The sequence below is a fragment of the Culex pipiens genome, chromosome 3 (assembly GCF_016801865.2).
Source record: "Culex pipiens pallens isolate TS chromosome 3, TS_CPP_V2, whole genome shotgun sequence".
NCBI lineage: Eukaryota > Metazoa > Arthropoda > Insecta > Diptera > Culicidae > Culex > Culex pipiens.
The window spans coordinates 182,718-204,881 of record NC_068939.1 but is presented as its reverse complement, the minus strand read 5'-3'; the positions used below and the strand labels follow the sequence as shown (position 1 = coordinate 204,881).

The window sequence follows — 22,164 nt, the reverse complement described above, 5'->3', positions numbered from 1 at the left end:
TTGATACTGTCTTCGGCGAACATTTTTCAGACGAATCAGAAGCTGAAGATCGTCATCAATAATGGGAGAATCAAATTTGACTTGGACTTTAGGAATAGCAATATTCCTAGCATCCAAAATTACATTAGTTAAAGATTCCAAGGCTGAATCAATATCAGCTTTGGTTTCTAAAACAAAATCATGATTTAAATTATTCTCAATATGATGCTGATACCTGTCCCAATTAGCTTTGTGGTAATTAAACACAGAACTATTGGGTCTGGTAACTGCTTCATGAGAAAGTGAAAAAGTTACTGGAAGGTGATCAGAATCAAAATCAGCATGAGTCACTAAAGGACCACAATACTGACTTTGATTTGTCAAAACCAAATCAATTGTTGATGGATTTCTAACAGAAGAAAAGCAAGTTGGCCCATTCGGGTATAAAACCGAATAAAGACCAGAAGTGCAATCTCTGAATAGAATTTTACCATACCAGCCCTAAGGATGCAGATAAATTGCCCTCACCCAACTCTCCCTTTCAGCATCCAATTTGAAGGCCAGATTCGGCTCTAATGGTTTTTCTTAATTTTGACAGAATTATTGGACAAATTGATCTTTGAAGGAAAACTTCTGAACGACAAATCTTTAAAGGGCAATCTGATAGTTCAAAAATTATGATTTCCTTAAATAACTTCAAGCTGTCACTGAATAAAAAAAAAAGAGGCTCGTCATAAAATATAGTCAATGCAAATAAAATAAAACAAAACTGAACGAAGAAGATGACATCGAAGTCAAAGATATCCCTACACATAACAACCACGCAAAGATGGTGATAACAAAGTTTAATCCCACTGAAGTGCCAATCAATCTTCATTCAATTTCTCTTTGGTGTTGATGGTATCAACATATCCATACCAGAGGTAGTTGAATGAAGGGTGAAAATATGTTTCCCTTGTTGTCAACAAATCTAATAAAAAACTTTTCCCAGAATTTTCAAATTCCTCAGTGTTGAGTTATAAAAGAAACAAACGGCGCAGGAGTAATGCTGACCAATTCATATTCATTATATTTTTTGTCTAATCTAATCTAATCTAACACAAACGCAGTAATTTTAAACTATTTTTTGCGAGAAAAAAATTTAAAATCAGTATTTTCCTTAAGAGGAATTGAGAATTTGACAAGTTGTATCACATCAATTAACAACAACAATATTATTGACAATACTCAACCGTATAGCATTACCCCCTTTGGCGATAATGAGAAAAGTGTGAGACGGTGTGGGAGGTTAATGCTTTACGAACCCAATACAACATAATGATATAATAAAAAACTCAGTGGGAATGCATATGAACACAGTGAGAATGTATATAACCCTTACAAACTCAAACGGCATGCGGCTTCGACAGAGATCCAGAATCTACTCAAATTCAGTAATAGTAAGTTTTGGCCACTAACACATTCATATTTAAAAATAAAAACCGAAACTCTTTAAAACTTATTTTAAGCTATCGCAGGATTCAAAATTTCAAATAAGCTTAATACAATAATTTTGCCAAAACAGATTTGCACTGAATTTCTACATAATTTCTTGTATTATTTTTGTCCAAGCCTCCTGAAATAATATATGCATTTTTTCTAAACTTCCACGATAGTAAAATAGTAACAGCTTATTCACAGTATCTGCACGACGAAAGCAAATCTCATCAGCTCTTCCCTCTGACCCAAACTTCATGCATACCTACATCGTCTTTAGTGTTGTAAGTGAAAAACACACAGTTAAAAATAGTTGCGATTTCGATGCATTAGACACAACACAAAAATTACGGTATGTTACATTTAAACAGGTAAATGAGGTCGTTTAATGCCTAATACAATATATGAGGTAAATAATTTAAAAAAAAAAAACAAATTTTGAACTGTGCTTTCTTTTTAAAAGGAGCACGCGGATGAACGTTAATACGAAGGGTGGGCTTCCTTTGCTAGGATATCTGATCGAATTATTCTGCTACGTTACTTCCCTGAGGAAGAAGTGTTTGAGAGCTAATTTGATTATAAGTATGTGGATACTAAACTTTAGATTAATTTTTAGGTGCGCACCCACGTTTTCAATCAAACTAAAACAGAGCTTTAAAAAGTTGGTAAAATTCATTGCAAAACAATAGGATAGAATACCTAATAAAAAAATACAACTGGATAGTGTCGTCAATTCCATAGCATTTATACCCGAATTTTTAAATTTAATGTATTGACAGGGAATTCACTTCATTCAATTCAATCGATTGGATTGTGTTTAAGGAGCCCAAATCTATCACTCAAGACAAATATTAGAAAGTAAACCTTTTATGCACAAAAGTATGGTGTTATAAAAAAAAATCTTTCGCGGGCAGGCCTAAAAAACAAAGATCATATTTATAAAGATCATTCATTTACTTTTTAACAACTTTTCAGGACGTTACAAATATTTTCCTAATCGGGCAACTTTTTTAACTTTAAATAATTCAAAATACATTGGTAGTTGTTATTTTTTTATTACTACAATAAAAATATAGAAATCGAATATTCAAGTCATTTTTTCAACATTTGAATGCAAAAAGTGTTTTAAAATGCTTATTACAGCAGTCCAGTTCATTTGGAATTGAAAAGTATTTTTAAATACGAGCTAAACTCTCGGTTTACGGAAAATTAGTTCAATTTGTGCTGTGATTAATATGCGGTCAATTTTAGGCATTATGTCTGAAAAGAGAAGATTTAAATTTCGTGTTTGATCCTGATTGGCTAGTCAACAAGACTAAGCGAGCAAAAAAATAACTTTTTTGAAAAATTCAAATAGAATTTAATCAATGAAAACTATTCCAAATTAATTTTCCTGCTTTGATAATCATATTTAGAATGTTTAGGATTGTTCGAAAATATTCTGAATTTTAATGAAATTCCGGTGTACAGTACCGCAAAACGTTTTTTTTTTTCGCGAGAATCCGTCAATAGGGAAAATTCTCGTATGTTTAGCAGGTTAAGTACTCGCTCCTTCCAATTGGCTGAGTTTCACTATTTAAACAACTTATTTTATAAAACTATTGATAGAAACTTGCTTGCTCACTTCCTATTGAGCAATTCTGGAGCAACATTTGAAAAGGGCGCATAAGCGTTATGACAGCTAGAACTATTTTGCAAACTCCGAAACAACTGGTAACTATTTAACAGAACTCGCTACGTTAGATGGTAGCTGGGAAAGACAGCTATTGTTTAACACATCGAGTTATGTGAAAAAGTTACCTGTTGGCTGGGATCAAAATGCTTATCCGCCCTTTTCTCGTGTTGCTCCAGAATTTATCACTTGATTTCAGTTGAAAACGCTTTTTATGAGCTGTAATTGAACGTCTAAGTGCTGATATGGTAACATTAGAGGTACGATGGAGTTAGATGCTGTTCGCCTACTTGGATATTTTGAAAACTGATGATTTCAAAACTACTAGATTATGGTCAGAGTCGGGAACCATAAACTTCAAAAAATATTTGCAACGGCCTTATGACTCTGAAAGGGGACCATCCATAAACCATGTAAACACTTTTTTGGGAATCTCTCCCCCCCAACCCCCCCCCCCCCCTCACCTTTGTGAACAATTCTCGAAATTTTTTTTGATTAGGTCCTATAAACATATGAAAGACAATACTTTATAGGACCTTTTAAAAAAAAACTCTAGAATTGTCCATACAAAAAAACCTTGTCGTGGACAATCGCCATACCCCCCCCCCCTTCTTTGAAGTGTCCACGTGGTTTATGGATGGTCCCTTTCAGAGTCATAAGGTCCCAAGGCATCATTCGCATTTGGTGGCCATCTTTATTTAGAAAAACATTCAAATCTAGATTTAATCAAAAAACGTTACTTAATCCACCCTTAGGTGGTTGGTGCCTTCCTCACATTTAGAGAGTAATGCTATCCAAAATAGATACAAAAGGACGGACCTTTCAGTGTTCTATCAACTTGATTCATACCATCAGATTGGGTAGTAAGATCATCATAATTCAGGGCTCTTATGTGCATATAACTTTTGATAGGTTTGTCAGATCTGCAATCTATTGAACTCGTTGAAAAGGTCTTTCGATTACCTATCCAACGACCAGTCACATGATAGATCCGGACAACGTTCTCATCAAAATATCTGAGATTCTGCCTCTAAAATGTGTATAAATAACACATAAGTGCTTATAACTTTTGATAGGGTTGCCAGATCTGCAATCTATTGAACTCATTGGAAAGGTCTTTCGATTACCTATCCAACGACAAGTCGCATGGTAGATCCGGACAACGTTTTCATCAAAATATATGAGATCCGGCCTCTAAAAGGTTCATAAATAACACTTAAATGCTTATAACTTTTGATAGGGTTGTCAGATCTTCAATGTCTTGAACGCGTTGGAAAGGTCTTTTGATTACCTATCCAACGATAGGTTGCCTGAGAGATCCGGACAACGTTTTTATCAAAATATCTGAGATCCGGCGTCCAAAAAGTGCATAAATAACACTTAAGTGCTTATAACTTTTGATAGGGTTGTCAGATCTTAGATGTTTTTGACGCGTTGGAAAGGTCTCTTTATTACCTTTCTAAAAATGTATAGCATGGCGGGTTTTCTTACAAAAACCACCCTTTTTACAATCTTCCGGACTTTTGTCAAAATCGTTTTTTTAGCATAACTTTTGAAGTACTTAACTAAACTTTATAATTTTCAATAGCGACTTATGGGACCCCAAGACGGATCGAATGAGACCAAAACGGTCCAAATCGGTTCAGCCAGCGCCGAGATAGTCAAGTGCATATTTTTTGGTGCACAGACCCACATCCCTACACACACACACACACACACACACACACACACACACACACACAGACATTTGCTCAGAATTTGATTCTGAGTCGATATGTATACGTGAAGGTTGGTCTAGGAGGTCAAATTAAGAAGTTCGTTTTTCGAGTGATTTTATAGCCTTTCCTCAGTAAAGTGAGGAAGGCAAAACGGGTTTCTTTGTGTTGTCTGTAAAACCGTCAAAGATCGGATGGAGATGGGGACCTTCCATCGGATGGGGAAGTAAAACGTCGGTCCCGGCCTTGGTTGTTGTTAGGCCGTTAAATCATTCCAAGCGTGGGAGTCGTCTCCCTGCTAAAATGACAAACAACCCACCAAACCAAGCCTGCTCCAATGGAATCGTTGGTGGCGGTTGGACTCGCAATCCAACGGTCGTCAGTTCGAACCCTGGGGTGGAAGGTTCCTTCGAATAAAAAGAGACTTGGATGCTTTCCCTATTCAAGCCTTTAGAATCCTAGGTTCGAACCGAAACTTGCAATAGGGACTAAAAAACTCATAACGTTGTGGTGATAGCGAGGATGATAATAGCTATGGGACGTTGGAAAAACTACGTGTAGTGTCCTAGATTTCCTGTGCTCACTCCGATTGTCACCGATGGCCTTCCACCCGTCCGCCCGCTAACCATCGGTTCGCGTCGTCGTTCCCTGTCCGCTCCGGCCGGTGGCTTTCTCTCGACTAAATAACCACGCGCTCTTAAGTCAGAATCGAACACAAAGGCTTGCACGCAAGGTGTGATGCAAACGCAATATGCATGCAAGGTGTGGTGAAATATAAATACAAGTTCGGTGACTTGCATCGCATAGGACCCTACACCCCCATCTTACCTTAATAAAAAACAAATAACTGTCAAATCTACAGATGACTCTATTCTTGAACGTACCTTCAAAAATATAACATTATCACACTCTCCACGAACTTGCTTCAGGGATATATTGTAAAACTAAATAAAGAAGACTATAACAAAGGACTATAATTGTTTGGCTAGAAATAAGGGCAATACTCTTGGCAATACTAACAACTTATAAACTATTCTTCACATTTCCTTTCAATTCAAAATCTAATAAGCAAACAAACAGTCATTGTAATCCTGTACACTTCTCTCCAACACGATTTTTTTTATGTTAAATTCTTTGACTACCTTCAAGCAAAATCCAGCTCGAATTAATCCTTTTTTTATGCTCTACTTCAGTCACGACGGGCTCGTAGATGTCTATGAGATGTCTCGTTGGCAAAACTAAATTAGCCAAAAGTTCATTACCGATAGATGTCTAGTAAATGTCTCGATAAACGTCCGATGCGGGCAGCATTTTGACTAGGACGTTTAAACTAAATTCATTAAAGAGTTTGTCTAAAATCGGAGTACGAATGTCACAAAAAGTGACGTTCTACGTTCTTCTCTCAACCAAATCTTTAACCAACAAAACATGATTGGAAGAATTAAACTGCCAAAACGATCATGTCTCTCAAATCATTAAGAAACCTAACCAAACCATAAAAAAATCTTTTCATTGGCAACTATTATCGATAGCAATATAGTTAACTCTCCAGAGATTTTTTTTCTATTTTGATATTGACCGTTTTGCCCAAAAAGACACGCGGCAAACCAGCCTCGAATGGCGAGCCGCACTTTCGACAAATGCGCGTTTCAAATCCCATACCGCGCTTTTGTTTTTACTTCGTGATTTTCTGCTTCTGTGAAATAGAAAAAGCATCTGGCAACAATGTCTACGGCACATTCTGAAATGTCGTGTACCTTCCAGGGAAACGGAAAATACACTCAAATATTGCATTCATTATTGCATTCATAATCAAGTCACGGCATGTATCAATGACGCAAAACTAGTTAACAAAACCATAGCTAAACATAATTGTTAGCCAGCTGTCTGTAAACTCTCGTATCAGAAGCACTTCCTCAGTTGACAAGCTGAAACTTTTTTTTTATTTCAAATCACGTTGGGCTAACCGTCTAGCATAAGCATAAGCATTAATGTGATGTATAGTGGTTGTGAGAAGAATCTACAATCTGTCAAACAATCTGTGGGCTTCAAAACAATCTATGCATTGCATCTTCTACAATAAACAACTATAATCACTAGAAGTCAAAATCAATTTTCCAAACAACATTCCACGCGTGAACTTCGGTTACTCACACAAAAGACACTAAATGTGTGTTGCTTCCACTGATCCTTCACATTCACTGATATTACAATTGTTCATCCTTCTCGAGCTTGTTTACGAAAAGTTACCAAAACCTTCATCCCCTTCACAAAATAAGTGTTGAAACTTCAGTACTCAGTTGTTCCAACTGTTGCAACATCTATTCCGTTATTCATTCGCACATTCTACATAAATTTGGCAAAATTTGTTCACAAATCCTGAGTTACTGCATATAGTCGTTACATTTGTTAAGATCAAAATCACATATCATAACATGCTCGCCGCATCTCATTTATTTCTAATTCAGCAAGAGCTCCTTCAATAATTGTAACCTTATTTTTATTGAACCTTCATCGTGCCATTTTAATCACATTATAGACCTCCTGCTCTGTGCTGCGAAGCTTGTCAGCCAACTTGTAACGGCATACTTGCCTTTAACTGTTTACATTGCTAAATGCTTGACTCATCAACCTTTATTAAATTTACAACAACACCAATTCATAGAACCATTCCGCTAACATAAACAGCATAACGCTTCTCATCCTCTCTAACGTTTTTTTTTTTTTGACCTATCATGCTTTAAAAACGACTGTTATGGCAAATAACGTTAACTGTTTCAAGCTCGGTGTCGAGTGCAGTTCATCATTCTACGATGCAATCTTGTCTTTGAACGTGTCATTTCTACATGACTCCTTTTCAGAAACTCTACTATCTCCACAATAACTAGTGAAACAATCAAACTCTTTCTAGATGTGTAATGGTGCTTTCCCTAGTGCTTTCCACAACAGTTAGAACTTTTAAACTCTCTGGAATACCCGCTGCACATAATTCAGCATTACAACACCCCATTTTTTTTAGTTCATAAGTGACGTCACTATGTTGCCATCTATGTAACAAACAACTCTAACATTGACATCTGCATGGAAGAAGTTCTCACACATCGAGCCCTCCAGGCCTCAATTTCGAACACGTCTCAAAAACGGCAGATTTAAACTAACTACTACGAATCTTGTATTAATCCATGCTGTTACGATGTACTATGTACTTTTCAGCCGAACTTCACATCGATCCTTGCAGGCATCGATTTCTTGCACTTCTCAAAACATCTAAACCTCAAATCGATTCCGTTAGCTTCGATCTCTTACACATCTCAACGACAGCCGAACCTCATATCGATTCACGCAGGCATCGATCTCTTACATTTCTCAGAAATATCCAAACCTCATATCGATCCTCGCAGGCATCGATCTATTGTACGTCTCAACGACGGACGAACCTCCTTGCACATCTCAACGATGGCTGAACCTCCTATCGATCCACGCAGGCATCGATCTCTTGCACATCTCAACGATGGCCGAACCTCCTATCGATCCACGCAGGCATCGATCTCTTGCACATCTCAACGATGGCCGAACCTCCTATCGATCCACGCAGGCATCGATCTCTTGCACATCTCAACGATGGCCGAACCTCTTATCGATCCACGCAGGCATCGATCTCTTGCACATCTCAACGATGGCCGAACCTCCTATCGATCCACGCAGGCATCGATCTCTTGCACATCTCAACGATGGCCGAACCTCCTATCGATCCACGCAGGCATCGATCTCTTGCACATCTCAACGATGGCCGAACCTCCTATCGATCCACGCAGGCATCGATCTCTTGCACATCTCAACGATGGCCGAATCTCCTATCGATCCACGCAGGCATCGATCTCTTGCACATCTCAACGATGGCCGAACCTCCTATCGATCCACGCAGGCATCGATCTCTTGCACATCTCAACGATGGCCGAACCTCCTATCGATCCACGCAGGCATCGATCTCTTGCACATCTCAACGACGGCCGAAACTCATATCGATCCTCGACAGCATCGATATCTTACACTTCTCAAAATATCCAAAACTTATATCGATCCTCGCTGGCATTGAACCTTTACCTTTTATCAGTTTCATTTGTTGGTGGTTTTCTGAGCAGTCAGCCACTAACATAAGTGATTCACATCACAATACTTTCACATAAGTACAATTCTGTTAATAAACATTGGCACAAACACGTCAGTGCTACCGCCAGTAATCCGCCAATTTTCTTATTTAAAGCCATGATGCACACCAAACCCATCTTTTTTTCCAAAATTTCCCCCAAATCTGCTTTCAATATAAACTATGCAATAAAGTACCATAATTTTTCAGCTTTTGTTTTCATCCACAATCAAATCAAAATTTCGAAGCAATTCACTTATTTTCCAAGCGAAGCTTAACATTTTTTCGTCGTTACCTCTTGCCTTTAGCTTAAGAAATTATTGCCAAACCTCATAATTATTTTTTTTTCGACTCAGCATTCCGAATTTTCACAATTTTTTTCAATGACTCACCTTTTTTTCTTTAGACAAACCCAACCACAACACTTTCCTCCTTTTTCACAACAGCACAACACATTTTTTTCTCCCTCACAAAATTCACTGGATCCATTTACTGTTATTATTTATTGTAAACAAACATCAATTTCACCATCAAAACACAGTTGACCCATGCCGAATTTCCTTTTTTTTACCCTCGTCGCCAATTGTAGTGTCCTAGATTTCCTGTGCTCACTCCGATTGTCACCGATGGCCTTCCACCCGTCCGCCCGCTAACCATCGGTTCGCGTCGTCGTTCCCTGTCCGCTCCGGCCGGTGGCTTTCTCTCGACTAAATAACCACGCGCTCTTAAGTCAGAATCGAACACAAAGGCTTGCACGCAAGGTGTGATGCAAACGCAATATGCATGCAAGGTGTGGTGAAATATAAATACAAGTTCGGTGACTTGCATCGCATAGGACCCTACACTACGGGATCATACATAAACCACGTGGACACTTTTTTTGGAAATCTCAATCAAAACAACTCACCTGTGATGTATTAAATGCCTTACACAGATATTGCTCACATGTGCACTGAAATCACGATAAACTTGCCTTTATTCACCTAAATTTTGCATGATATTTTTAATCACTTTTTTAACACGAAATGAAAACGACCGAAACGCACTATAAATATCACCAGTGCACACTAGAAAAGTAAATGGCGTTGCAAATTTTTCGACAAGGGCAGAATTTTTGAAGAAACTCATAGAAAATACACAGGTAAACTCAGGTTGACGATTTAGATCACCGAAAAATCGCGACAAAATTAGCTTCAATCTCTTTATGCGAAAGTCAACAATCAACCGCTGTGAGCTGTCATCACACACAACTAAAGAATCTACACTCTCACCCAAAATTCAAACAAAACACTGTAATTGGACCAACGTGGGTTTGTAAACAAACAGTCTATCCTGCTCATGCTAAATGTACACAGTCACTGACGTGAGCAGGATAAACTGCTTGTTTACAAATCCAAATTGTTTTGCTTAAATTATCCAATGGAAACATGAGTGCATTTTACTCAAGTCATGGTTCTTTAAATTTTGCATAATTCAGCGCAACACAAAAAGTGTAAAACATGGCATTTTTGGCGTCACTCTTGTCAAGAGTGTAATCAAAACGTGATTGTCAAAGTTGCATCATGGCTCTGTGCGTGAGGGTTTTCCGCCGCTGGAATCATTTCAAAACCCTGAAGCAATACGAAAATGTTCCGATCGCACCGGGATGTCCTCAGTCTCTCGTGCAGCAAGTCATTCCTGTCGGGGAAAAGTGCTACCTGGCGTGGCACCCCCAGCCACAGTTTCCGTATGAGCATTCGAAGCCAATTGTGAGGAATTCCGTGGAACCTGGTTCGAATCTAATCAACGACGAGCTGGTTTGTTCCGGCGCGAGCGGCTTGAAGGACAAACATCCCGAGTTTGTTCGTGACGAGCTCGCCAAGGCAACCTTCACCACCAAGCACCGTTGGTTCCCACGAGCACGCGACAAGAAAGCGAAACGCACTCCCATGGACCGGGAATTTCTTTAAGCTGTTTTGTGGCTTAGTTGGCTTCTAGATTTTTAATTAAAATAATGTAATGAATAAAACTTTGTTTCTTGAGAGTTCAGTGTCTTTATTTGGAAAAAAAAAACTTACTTAAATACTTAATCGATACGTCTCTTCTTCACCAGCGAACCGAGTAAATCGGAAATGGTTGGCATTGTGGTTTGATCAAAAATTGCATTCACATTGGAAGAGGAAGATGGTGCCTCAACCGAGGGGGCATTCTTCAAATCTCGGTGATGCGGAAATGTTGGCATAAGTTTTGGATCACACGGTAGAGGCGCTTCCTTGAAGTAGCTACTTTGCAAACACTCTTCGGCAGATGCTCTCTTCTTGGGGTCGTACATAAACAGGAAGTTGAGCAGCCGCAGTCCCGCCGATGAAAGCCATGCGAATTTAGGTTTCAGGTTATTGTACGGTTGGGCCTTCAACGTGAAATTCTGTAGTGCCGGCAGACGCGAGAAATCGGGCCAAATGGTTTCGGACGGCGTTCCGAGTAGATCTATGATGAGCTCAATTTGGGAAATCTCACTGACACCTGGCAGTAAAGGTTTGTGGGCCAAAAGTTCGCCCAGAATACAACCTGCGGCCCACATGTCCACGGCAGTGGTTTGCTCCTTCGCACCGAACAATAGCTCAGGAGATCGATACCACAAGGTGACCAGGCCCGGTGTCATCGGTTTAGTCGAGTCGCTCTGATAGCGGGCCAATCCGAAATCGGCAATCTTCAGGCAGCCCTTGTCCGTGAGAAGCAGATTTGAGACTTTTAAGTCGCGATGAATGATGAAGTTGGCGTGCAAATAACGCAGCCCTTTCAGGAGCTGAATTACGATGCATTTTACCTGGAAGCAAAAACACATTTATTTTATTCAAGAGTTTTGTCCAGAATTTTTATCTTTTACCTGTGACTCCGTAAACGGCGACTCCATGTTGTCCAGAAGCGAAGCCAAATCTTGCTCACAAAACTCCATAACCAGAAAAATGCTCTCCAGGCTGTTTCCGACCACAACTTCCTTCAGCTGGACTACATTTTCGTGATTACAACTCTTCAAGATCTGAATCTCTCGCAGGCCGCTAACGGGAAATCCATCCTTAAATATTTCCTGATCAATTCGAACTTTTTTCAGCGCGACAATTTCATTATTAGTGGTGTCCCTGGCTCGAACTGCAGAAAATAATAATAAATTATAGAAAAATCCAACTGAAAACAGACCAGAATTAAACTTACACACGATTCCGTACGTTCCTTCGCCTACTCGGTTACACTTTTGAAAGGCGGACACGTACCGGCATTTGCCAAACTGAAAAAAATGTAATCAATTATCCTATCGGAGTACCTTGAGTAATACTGAGTCTCCTACAATGTCCTTGCTCGGAATGTCGTTGAACTGTTTGGTCAAGAAGGACATCAGTGCGCCCTTCCGTGTTATTGGTCCGCACGGGTCGCTCGTTCCGGTTTGTTTACCTCCTTCGGCAGCCTTGCGCTTTTCTGGAATAAAAATCGTTTAGGTAAACAACCGATTAAGGTTTGTGGAACGTAGCTTTTTTACCTTTAGTCATGTTGAAGTTCGAATTAGAATGTAGTTACTTCGCAAATATAGAGATTTTAATTTTTTTATTATCAGAATAGATTTCAGAAACACTTCTGCAAAAGCATCAAAATAAAAAGCAACAAAAAGCCTTTTTTGACAGTTCAACCGAATACACTTTTGTACCTCCGTGAATCGAGCCCCCAGCCCCCTCCGATTTGACTAAAGTGCCCCTAGCGGAAAATTTTGGAACTACTGCTGTGTTAGGGTGGTTCATTGTGCTGAAACCAAAACGTCATTTGACGTTTGCTTCACATTTGGTTTACGTTGTGTGCAAAAACAACAAATACTAGAGCATTTCCGACGAGTTTCTCTTCTTTGGCGGTAAAAGTTAGGTTGAATTGCCACAAATTCCGGAAAAAAAACCCGACGTGGATGCCGTAGGACACTTCCGAGGAGAATCCTTCCGGTGGAAAAGCTTTGCTTGGAGCGGAGCGATTTTTCTACTTCGTGTCCAGCTTTTCATCGAACCTGGTCCAGCTGGAGTATGGTAACTGCCATTCAAGGTTGACACGACACGTCGAACGATTGCCGGAATTATGCCGCAGGGGTAGGTTTGTCCATGCTACAAAATTGATGCTGTTTCTTGCTCACGATGATAAAGTTGTCCTCTGCTCTGCTTGGAGGCCGACAGAAGCGATTTTCAGTGGATTCTCTGCGGAGGATCTCTGCGTCGATTCTGGTGCATTGACCATACGGTAGCGGAACGAAGCCATTTAACCTCTAATGCGAAGTAGGAGGTTATTATGATGAAACTTTAATTAAACTTCAAAATTTACATGGACGAGTTCATTTTAACGAATTCGTTGCATCACAACAAAATTCAACAAACTTTTGCACTACAGGTCCAGGAAGATTATTGTCCCGGTGAAAATTATGAGATTTTTGAAAATTCGTTTGTCTGGAAAAAGTTGTTCGAGGACCTAAAAAACACATTCACCAAAATTTGGCAACTCGTTCAGGATGCTTTGAACTACGCCTAACCCAAATATGAGCATCCTGGATAGGGTCTGGCATGAGTTATGGGACCTTGAGTGGAATTGATGAGATTTTTGAAAATTCGTCAAAGTCCCAGATGGTTTTTTGGAAAAAGTTGTTCGGGGACCTAAAAAACACATTCACCAAAATTTGGCAGCACATTCAGCATGCTTTGAACAAGGTCTGGCCAAAATATGAGCATCCTGGATAGGGTCTGGCATGAGTTATGGGACCTTGAGTGGAAATGATGAGATTTTTGAAAATTCGTCAAAGTCCCAGACGGTTTTTGGAAAAAGTTGTTCGGGGACCTAAAAAACACATTCACCAAAATTTGGCAGCTCGTTAAGGATGCTTTGAACAAGGTCTGGCCAAAATATGAGCATCCTGGATAGGGTCTGGCATGAGTTATGGGACCTTGAGTGGAAATGATGAGATTTTTGAAAATTCGTCAAAGTCTCAGACGGTTTTTGGAAAAAGTTGTTCGGGGACCTAAAAAACACATTCACCAAAATTTGGCAGCACATTCAGCATGCTTTGAACAAGGTCTGGCCAAAATATGAGCATCCTGGATAGGGTCTGGCATGAGTTATGGGACTTTGAGTGGAATTGATGAGATTTTTGAAAATTCGTCAAAGTCCCAGATGGTTTTTGGAAAAAGTTGTTCGGGGACCTAAAAAACACATTTACCAAAATTTGGCAGCTCGTTAAGGATGCTTTGAACAAGGTCTGGCCAAAATATGAGCATCCTGGATAGGGTCTGGCATGAGTTATGGGACTTTGAGTGGAAATGATGAGATTTTTGAAAATTCGTCAAAGTCTCAGACGGTTTTTGGAAAAAGTTGTTCGGGGACCTAAAAAACACATTCACCAAAATTTGGCAGCACATTCACCATGCTTTGAACAAGGTCTGGCCAAAATATGAGCATCCTGGATAGGGTCTGGCATGAGTTATGGGACTTTGAATGGAAATGATGAGATTTTTGAAAATTCGTCAAAGTCCCAGACGGTTTTTGGAAAAAGTGGTTCGGGGACCTAAAAAACACATTCACCAAAATTTGGCAGCACATTCAGCATGCTTTGAACAAGGTCTGGCCAAAATATGAGCATCCTGGATAGGGTCTGGCATGAGTTATGGGACTTTGAGTGGAATTGATGAGATTTTTGAAAATTCGTCAAAGTCCCAGACGGTTTTTGGAAAAAGTTGTTCGGGGACCTAAAAAACACATTCACCAAAATTTGGCAGCACATTCAGCATGCTTTGAACAAGGTCTGGCCAAAATATGAGCATCCTGGATAGGGTCTGGCATAAGTTATGGGACCTTGAATGGAAATGATGAATCAATCAGTTTGATGGTAGAATAAAATAAAGCTGACAAAGGCCGATCAGGGCGTTACATTTCTCAGTGGGTAGATGGTGCTGAAACTTGGGTCTAGTATAGCGAGAAAGAAGGGTTCGTAAGCACGATTAAAATTTTTGAATCATTTTTGATCATTTTTTATTTTTATTTTTTTTTCATATTAATGAAAAAAACTAAATTGAGAAGACTACATTTCCAGAGTTTTTTTTTCGTTATTATCTTTCATATGTTAATAGGACCTTACTTAAAAATGGTACTTAATCCACCTTTAGGTGGATGGTGAATGTGTTTTTTAGGTCCCCGAACAACTTTTTCCAAAAACCGTCTGGGACTTTGACGAATTTTCAAAAATCTCATCATTTCCATTAAAAGTCCCATAACTCATGCCAGACCCTATCCAGGATGCTCATATTTTGGCCAGACCTTGTTCAAAGCATGCTGAATGTGCTGCCAAATTTTGGTGAATGTGTTTTTTAGGTCCCCGAACAACTCTTTCCAAAAACCATCTGGGACTTTGACGAATTTTCGAAAATCTCATCATTTCCATTCAAAGTCCCATAACTCATGCCAGACCCTATCCAGGATGCTCATATTTTGGCCAGACCTTGTTCAAAGCATGGTGAATGTGCTGCCAAATTTTGGTGAATGTGTTTTTTAGGTCCCCGAACAACTTTTTCCAAAAACCGTCTGGGACTTTGACGAATTTTCAAAAATCTCATCATTTCCACTCAAGGTCCCATAACTCATGCCAGACCCTATCCAGGATGCTCATATTTTGGCCAGACCTTGTTCAAAGCATCCTTAACGAGCTGCCAAATTTTGGTGAATGTGTTTTTTAGGTCCCCGAACAACTTTTTCCTAAAACCGTCTGGGACTTTGACGAATTTTCAAAAATCTCATCATTTCCACTCAAGGTCCCATAACTCATGCCAGACCCTATCCAGGATGCTCATATTTTGGCCAGACCTTGTTCAAAGTCCCCGAACAACTTTTTCCAAAAACCGTCTGGGACTTTGACGAATTTTCAAAAATCTCATCAATTCCACTCAAGGTCCCATAACTCATGCCAGACCCTATCCAGGATGCTCATATTTTGGCCAGACCTTGTTCAAAGCATGCTGAATGTGCTGCCAAATTTTTGGTGTATGTGTTTTTTAGGTCCCCGAACAACTTTTTCCAAAAACCGTCTGGGACTTTGACGAATTTTCAAAAATCTCATCATTTCCACTCAAGGTCCCATAACTCATGCCAGACCCTATCCAGGATGCTCATATTTTGGCCAGACCTTGTTCAAAGCATGCTGAATGTGCTGCCAAATTTTGGTGAATGTGTTTTTTAGGTCGCCCAACAACTTTTTCCAAAAACCGTCTGGGACTTTGACGAATTTTCGAAAATCTCATCATTTCCATTCAAAGTCCCATAACTCATGCCAGACCCTATCCAGGATGCTCATATTTTGGCCAGACCTTGTTCAAAGCATCCTTAACGAGCTGCCAAATTTTGGTGAATGTGTTTTTTAGGTCCCCGAACAACTTTTTCCAAAAACCGTCTGGGACTTTGACGAATTTTCAAAAATCTCATCATTTCCACTCAAGGTCCCATAACTCATGCCAGACCCTATCCAGGATGCTCATATTTTGGCCAGACCTTGTTCAAAGCATGCTGAATGTGCTGCCAAATTTTGGTGAATGTGTTTTTTAGGTCCCCGAACAACTTTTTCCAAAAACCATCTGGGACTTTGATGAATTTTCAACAAAATTCACAATTTTCATTCAAAATCTCATAACTGCCAAAACTTTTAATAGAAAAACCATATGGCAGCAGATACAAAATCTTCGCTTAGTTCAAAGTATAAACCACTATGCTGAGAATTTCAAAATCTGATATGGGACCATTCATAAACCACGTGGACACTTTTTTGGGAATCTTGAACCCCCTCCCCCTCCCCTCGTGGACAATTGTCCATACAAAAAAAAATTTTAGCATGGATCGTGGACAATCGCCATACCCCCTCCCCCCCCCTAAAATGTCCACGTGGTTTATGGATGGTCCCTATTTTATTTTGTGCTGAAACGTATCCATCCAGTAAGTAGAGTTGCTTCCAGGTTAGCACTTCAGTTTCATTGGCTTCGTTCCGCATGGGGAAAATCTCATATCTCGGATTGACCTTTGTAAAAAGAAAGAAAACAGCACTGCATGTTTTTTTTTCCATCTTGGGTCACCTCTGAGTCACAAATCCGACCAGCGTTCGACGTGTCCTGTCCAGCTTGAAAGACTGTAACCACACTCCAGATATACCAGGTATGATAATAAGCAGGACACAAAGTAGAACATCGACAACATCAAATTCTACTGGTTTTGTCCTTGAAAGCCCCTGAAGCTTTTCTCTCAATTTTGAAGAAATTAATCGGAAATATTCTAGATTTGTTGTTTTTGCACACAACGTAAACTATATGTGTAAGCAAACGTCAAATGCCGTGTTGGTTTCAGTACCATGAACCACCCTAACACAGCAGTAGTTCCAGATTTTTCCGCTAGGGGCGCTTTGGTCAAATCGGAGGGGGCTGGGGGCTCGATTCACGGAGGTCACTTTTGTGGTAAATTACTCAAAATGTAAATTACGTAACTGTTATACAAAAACCGTGCAGCTGTTATACAGATATTTTCGCATAAGCGTGTATGTTTTGATTCCGGCATCCGCACGCCGTGTGATTTTTTTGTTTTGAATCTTTTTTGCATTGTGGCTTTAAATGCCGGTTAGGGTTACATTTTCATATTATTTACCATGGATCTTTACAGTAAAGTGTACACCGAGGTAATGTGTTTCCTCACATAGTTGAGCGACTGATATTTAAATTATTATTTTGTTCAACAGGCTCTGCAGAAGAATACAGCGGAAGCGACAAAATGGAAACAATACGAGCAAGAACATCAGGAAGTGAAATCCAATCTGGACCTGTATCGCAAGCAGTTCAAAGTTGATATTCTTATCCCGATCGGATCAAAAGCCTTACTCCCGGGATACTTGTACCACACCGGGGAAGTGCTGGCCAGTCACGGTTCCGGTTACTTTTCCGACTGTACCGTCGATCAGGCCAAATTAATCGTTGATCATCGCCTTAAAGCCGCCCGGGAAATGCTGCAAAAATACGACAGGGAGCGAGAACTTTTTACCGATAAGATGGAAGTGCCTTTTGCAGAGGAAGCATTTGGAGGTCAGGAAATCATCGAAGAATACGACGACCAACGAGAAAGTGTGTGGCGCGAAGAGCATCGACAACGTGTCAAGGAAAGCAAAACACGCGAGGCGCAGGAAAGGCAGCAGAACAAGCAGGATAGCAGAGACCGACAAATCATGGAGCATCTGGAAGAGTTGGAGCTGATGGAGGAGCTAGAAGCGGAAATAGACGGATTGAATGTGCCCCCCAACGACGAACAGTTGCACAAGTTGATGTCTGGCGAGATCAGGTTGAGTGAAAAAAAGAGAATTGCTCACGATCGTGAAACAGAACACCACTCAAACACATCATGCACTCCGGTGAACAATTCCTCAAACGACGAACAATGTGAAATTGAAACCACTGACGACGACGAGGAGGAGGACGAAGAGTCGAGTGCTTCGGAAGATAACGTTTCACCAGCATTCTTAAAGCTTTTGCAGGTTACCAAGAGCATGAACAAACGCGACAAAATCGAAACTTTCAAGCAAGAATTGAAGGAAATTCAACTTAAATTAAAACAAAGTGAAACCACCATCGAAGAAAAGGTGGACCTCTACGATCTGTCGTACGAGCTGGAAGAAGCACTTGATTTTCTCCTTCCTTCTTGGGAAGAATCCGGTGAGAAAAGCGAAAAAAGAAAAAAAGTTATCAAGTTTGCGAACGACGTGAGCGTTAAAATCATTGATGATGAAGAAACAAACACAAAGTGCAACAGCACACTGGAGCTTAAAATCAAACATTCTGATGAATGCACCACATATTCGACGCCATCCGATGGAAACAACGAAATTCAAAGTCCAGTTGACATTTACCGTTTGTTTGAGCATTGCACATCAAAAGAGATCGTTGCTCCGCCCAAGTTGGAAACCAAATCAATTTTGAAAAAGCGAAACGCAACCCAACAGGAGGCTAAACACATCGAGTCTGTAACTAAGAAAAAGAGTAGCATTGCAACAGACGTAAGTGAATAATGTAATGCTAGCAACAGGATCTTTTTTAAACATTCCTTTCTATTCCTCAGATCATCGGAGACGTCGTTGAACACAAAGTCACAAATCCTGATTCCAATCCATGTTCGGCTATAAAACAAGACTTTACAGAACCGAAAAGGGTCAGCCGGTTTAAACAGCTTCGTAAATGATTTTTTTTTTTTTTTGGCGCGTGAAAATAATGAGTTTATCAAAAATATATTATCATAAAATATAAATATAATATCATAACATCACAGTATTTATTTTATCCGGGCAGACAATTTATATGTATCTGCTTTTTCATGTGAAGAAATAATTTTAACTTGTCGTGTGGTTTTGTAATGACAAATAACTGTTTTGGATTTTGAGGTAGAGATGACACGTGGTCGAAATGTTGACCTGTTCAGAAAACTTTTTGAGAAATATTTGTATCTTTTTTCTTAATTTTATACAGTTTCCATTGTTTGGCAAAAGATCCTCTATAAATACTATATATTCTAAGAAAAATGTCATTACGAAAACCAGCACCAAGAAGTACCTTATAAAAATAAGTTCATGAGAAAAAAAAAAGATTTTACTCGACATGCTGAAATTCAGGGTGCCCATAAAAGCGCGTAAGCCGAGACGCGAGCAGGGATAGAGCAAAATACAGTTTTCTCTATCCGCTTCGAACTTTGCTCTCTCACGGCTCGGTTCGCGTGCTTTTATGGCACCAGCCCTAGGGCTTTCATGCGCAACCATAATTTCACACATTCATACCGTCTTTCGTGTACACATTGGAAGGGATTGCGCCTTTATGCATGCAAAATTAATGCCTTCTAAAAAACTTTGTATAACAGATTGAGAAATATTTCCACATGCTCGAGTGAAATGTTTCCGCAGGTCGAATGTTTAATTGATTTACGACGTCCAAGGCTTATTTGCGCTCAAATTTCAAATTTATATACATTTTTCTGGAAAAACGCTTTTTAGGTCGTTGCAAATATTTTTCAAACTTTGTACACCTTTCCAGTTGTTTTGCAATCATTCGTTTCCAAAATATCTAAGTATTGACGATTTTTACACAATATACATCGTAATTTTATATAAATTAAAAATATATTAAACGATCTCAAACATGCTAGAGATGATTATGACGGACAAAAGTAACTGCGCAGCCTCAACTCGAGGGGAAGCATTTAAGTTTGGGGTCCTCAAAAACACGTGCACTTTGAATATTTGAAAAATATTTTGACAGCCAAAATTGCATGCAATATGTGGGAGTAGCGAACAGCACTAATTCTCCATACAAACTTTGGAGAAAAAATTCAAAGTGCACTTGTTTCTGGGGACCCAAACTTCATGCTTCCCCTCGAGTTGAGCCAGCGCAGAAATTTTGTTGGTCGGTGTTATCAAAGCATAAACATTAGGGTGGTACAAATCCGGGCTTGCTCGGGGCTACCCCATGAAATCCCATCTCTAGACTAAATTTCAAGTTCATTCTGGCCACGAGAACCCCTCCCTCTAAGTCAGTGTTTTTCAACCTTTTGCGATCCACTAAACCCCCTACCCTCCTTCTTTTCGTCTAAATTACAATAAATAAAATATGTACTAATATTAAATATTTGTATTTACAAATACAAATACAAATATTAAATAAAATTAAAAATAATCTGCGGTAGAAGACAGATTACCTAGCAGATTACTCTAAAAAATCTAAAGAATTCAAACAATCTTAAATAATATTTGAAAAACTTTATTTCATTTTCCAATTATTTTTTCAAAAAATTGTTCTTGCTAAAAAGTGTACAAAAATGTCATAGAAACCAGCAAAGAAATCTGTCACAAAAAAAATGAAATAACAAGCTATAGTTTCAACAAAAAAAAACAGTTGTTTTGCAATCATTAGGCTGATGCAAATTTTATTTAAATGTTTTGTCTTCCCCCCCCCCCCCCACAAAATTGGCCCGAAAAAATAAATTCAAAATTTCAATGGAAATTTAACTGCAATCAGCTGAAATCAATTTAAAATGCATTACCCTGAGTATCCCCGATGATTATTATCGCAAAATGTTTTTTTTCGCTTAAAATTTTTGTTTTCGTCAAATCTTACATTTTTTGAAAACTAATGATTGCAAAACAACATAACTAGTGTAAAATGCATTTTAAAACACCTTCTCCATGCAAATTATGAAATTATAACTTGTTATTTCAATATTTATATTTTTTTGCACCCCTCCCTCGACATCGTCCAGAGCCGAGGGACAAAAAGTTTGAAAAATATTTGCATCGGCCTTAGATTTCAAAAAATGTATGATTTGACGAAAACAAAAAAAAAATTGAAAGAAAAACTTTTTTTAAATTATCTAAAGCATTTTTAATTTAACTTAAGCATGCTAAAAATGATTCTAAAAGCAGGGGAATGCATTTATAATTGATTTCAGCTGATTGCACTGAAATTTCCATAGAGTTATTTGAAAAAAAAAAATTTTTGGCCCCTGATTTTTCGAGCCAACTTTGAAGAGGGGGAGACAAAAAGTTTTCGCAATTCGCAATTTTTAGTGTCGGAGAGGGGGGGGGGGGGGGCCTTGACCGATCTTATGCACTAGGTTCCCAACGAACACGCACTGCCCTTACACCTACATTTCACCCTTGCTCTGAGTCAGTACGAGCAACACGCTAGAACACGCTTTGATTGTTCGTGCCAGGCGCACACCTTCTTTTTCGGTTACGCATTTTAACTCGGCCGGGGGTGGTACATTGCCCTAACCATTTTAAGTGTGCCAGTCAACTTTCATTAAAGCAAACACTATTTTATTTTTAGTATGAATTCAAAAACTAGTTGTTATTTTACTGTGTATTGTTTTCTCCTGAAATCTTTCCTAGTGTTGAGTCGTGTTTATATGTTAATATTTCTTTTGTCGCGGTGTTTTGTTACAATGTTTGGTCCTAAGCATGTTATAAAAGTTTACCAAAAGTGCAATAGTAATATTTTTTGTTGATCCTTTAACCATTCCATAAATTAAGTAAGGGCTCAAACCTCACTTGTTTTAAGAAAAGGGTGAAGATTGAAAACAATAGACAGTAAAAGAGAATATATTTTATAAAAAATCAA

The 22,164-nt window shown here is 39.0% G+C and overlaps 3 protein-coding genes across 3 annotated transcripts; 2 read left to right on the top strand and 1 right to left on the bottom strand.

Annotated features, from left to right (window-relative positions):
- The first annotated feature begins 10,513 nt into the window (after positions 1 to 10,513).
- Positions 10,514 to 11,012, top strand: LOC120428076 (39S ribosomal protein L42, mitochondrial). The gene has a single exon (XM_039593052.2). It carries the CDS (start codon positions 10,552 to 10,554, stop codon positions 10,936 to 10,938), a length of 387 nt encoding a protein of 128 aa, XP_039448986.1. The 5' UTR covers positions 10,514 to 10,551; the 3' UTR covers positions 10,939 to 11,012.
- LOC120428075 (cyclin-dependent kinase 10) lies at positions 10,994 to 12,660 on the bottom strand. Its single transcript, XM_039593051.2, has 5 exons — positions 12,504 to 12,660; positions 12,315 to 12,442; positions 12,182 to 12,254; positions 11,856 to 12,118; positions 10,994 to 11,795 (listed from the first exon to the last, which is right to left on the bottom strand). Exons 1-5 carry the CDS (start codon positions 12,511 to 12,513, stop codon positions 11,055 to 11,057), a joined length of 1,215 nt encoding a protein of 404 aa, XP_039448985.1. The 5' UTR covers positions 12,514 to 12,660; the 3' UTR covers positions 10,994 to 11,054.
- Positions 12,661 to 17,533: 4,873 nt separating this feature from the next.
- Positions 17,534 to 19,321, top strand: LOC120428079 (unconventional prefoldin RPB5 interactor-like protein). Its single transcript, XM_039593056.2, has 3 exons — positions 17,534 to 17,693; positions 17,754 to 19,058; positions 19,121 to 19,321. The coding sequence occupies exons 1-3, from the start codon at positions 17,664 to 17,666 to the stop codon at positions 19,238 to 19,240; spliced, it is 1,455 nt and encodes a 484-aa protein (XP_039448990.1). The 5' UTR covers positions 17,534 to 17,663; the 3' UTR covers positions 19,241 to 19,321.
- The last annotated feature ends 2,843 nt before the right edge of the window (positions 19,322 to 22,164 follow it).

Excerpts from the sequence above, each read along its gene's own strand:
- LOC120428076 (XM_039593052.2), top strand. The coding sequence starts at position 10,552 with ATGGCTCTGTGCGTGAGGGTTTTCCGCCGCTGGAATCATTTCAAAACC.
- LOC120428075 (XM_039593051.2), bottom strand. Across the intron at positions 12,255-12,314 it reads ACATTCCGAGCAAGGACATT|TTTGGCAAATGCCGGTACGT; the intron begins GTAGGAGACTCA and ends CATTTTTTTCAG. Across the intron at positions 11,796-11,855 it reads CGCCGTTTACGGAGTCACAG|GTAAAATGCATCGTAATTCA; the intron begins GTAAAAGATAAA and ends TTTTGCTTCCAG.
- LOC120428079 (XM_039593056.2), top strand. The coding sequence starts at position 17,664 with ATGGATCTTTACAGTAAAGTGTACACCGAG. Across the intron at positions 17,694-17,753 it reads ACAGTAAAGTGTACACCGAG|GCTCTGCAGAAGAATACAGC; the intron begins GTAATGTGTTTC and ends TTTGTTCAACAG. Across the intron at positions 19,059-19,120 it reads AGAGTAGCATTGCAACAGAC|ATCATCGGAGACGTCGTTGA; the intron begins GTAAGTGAATAA and ends TCTATTCCTCAG.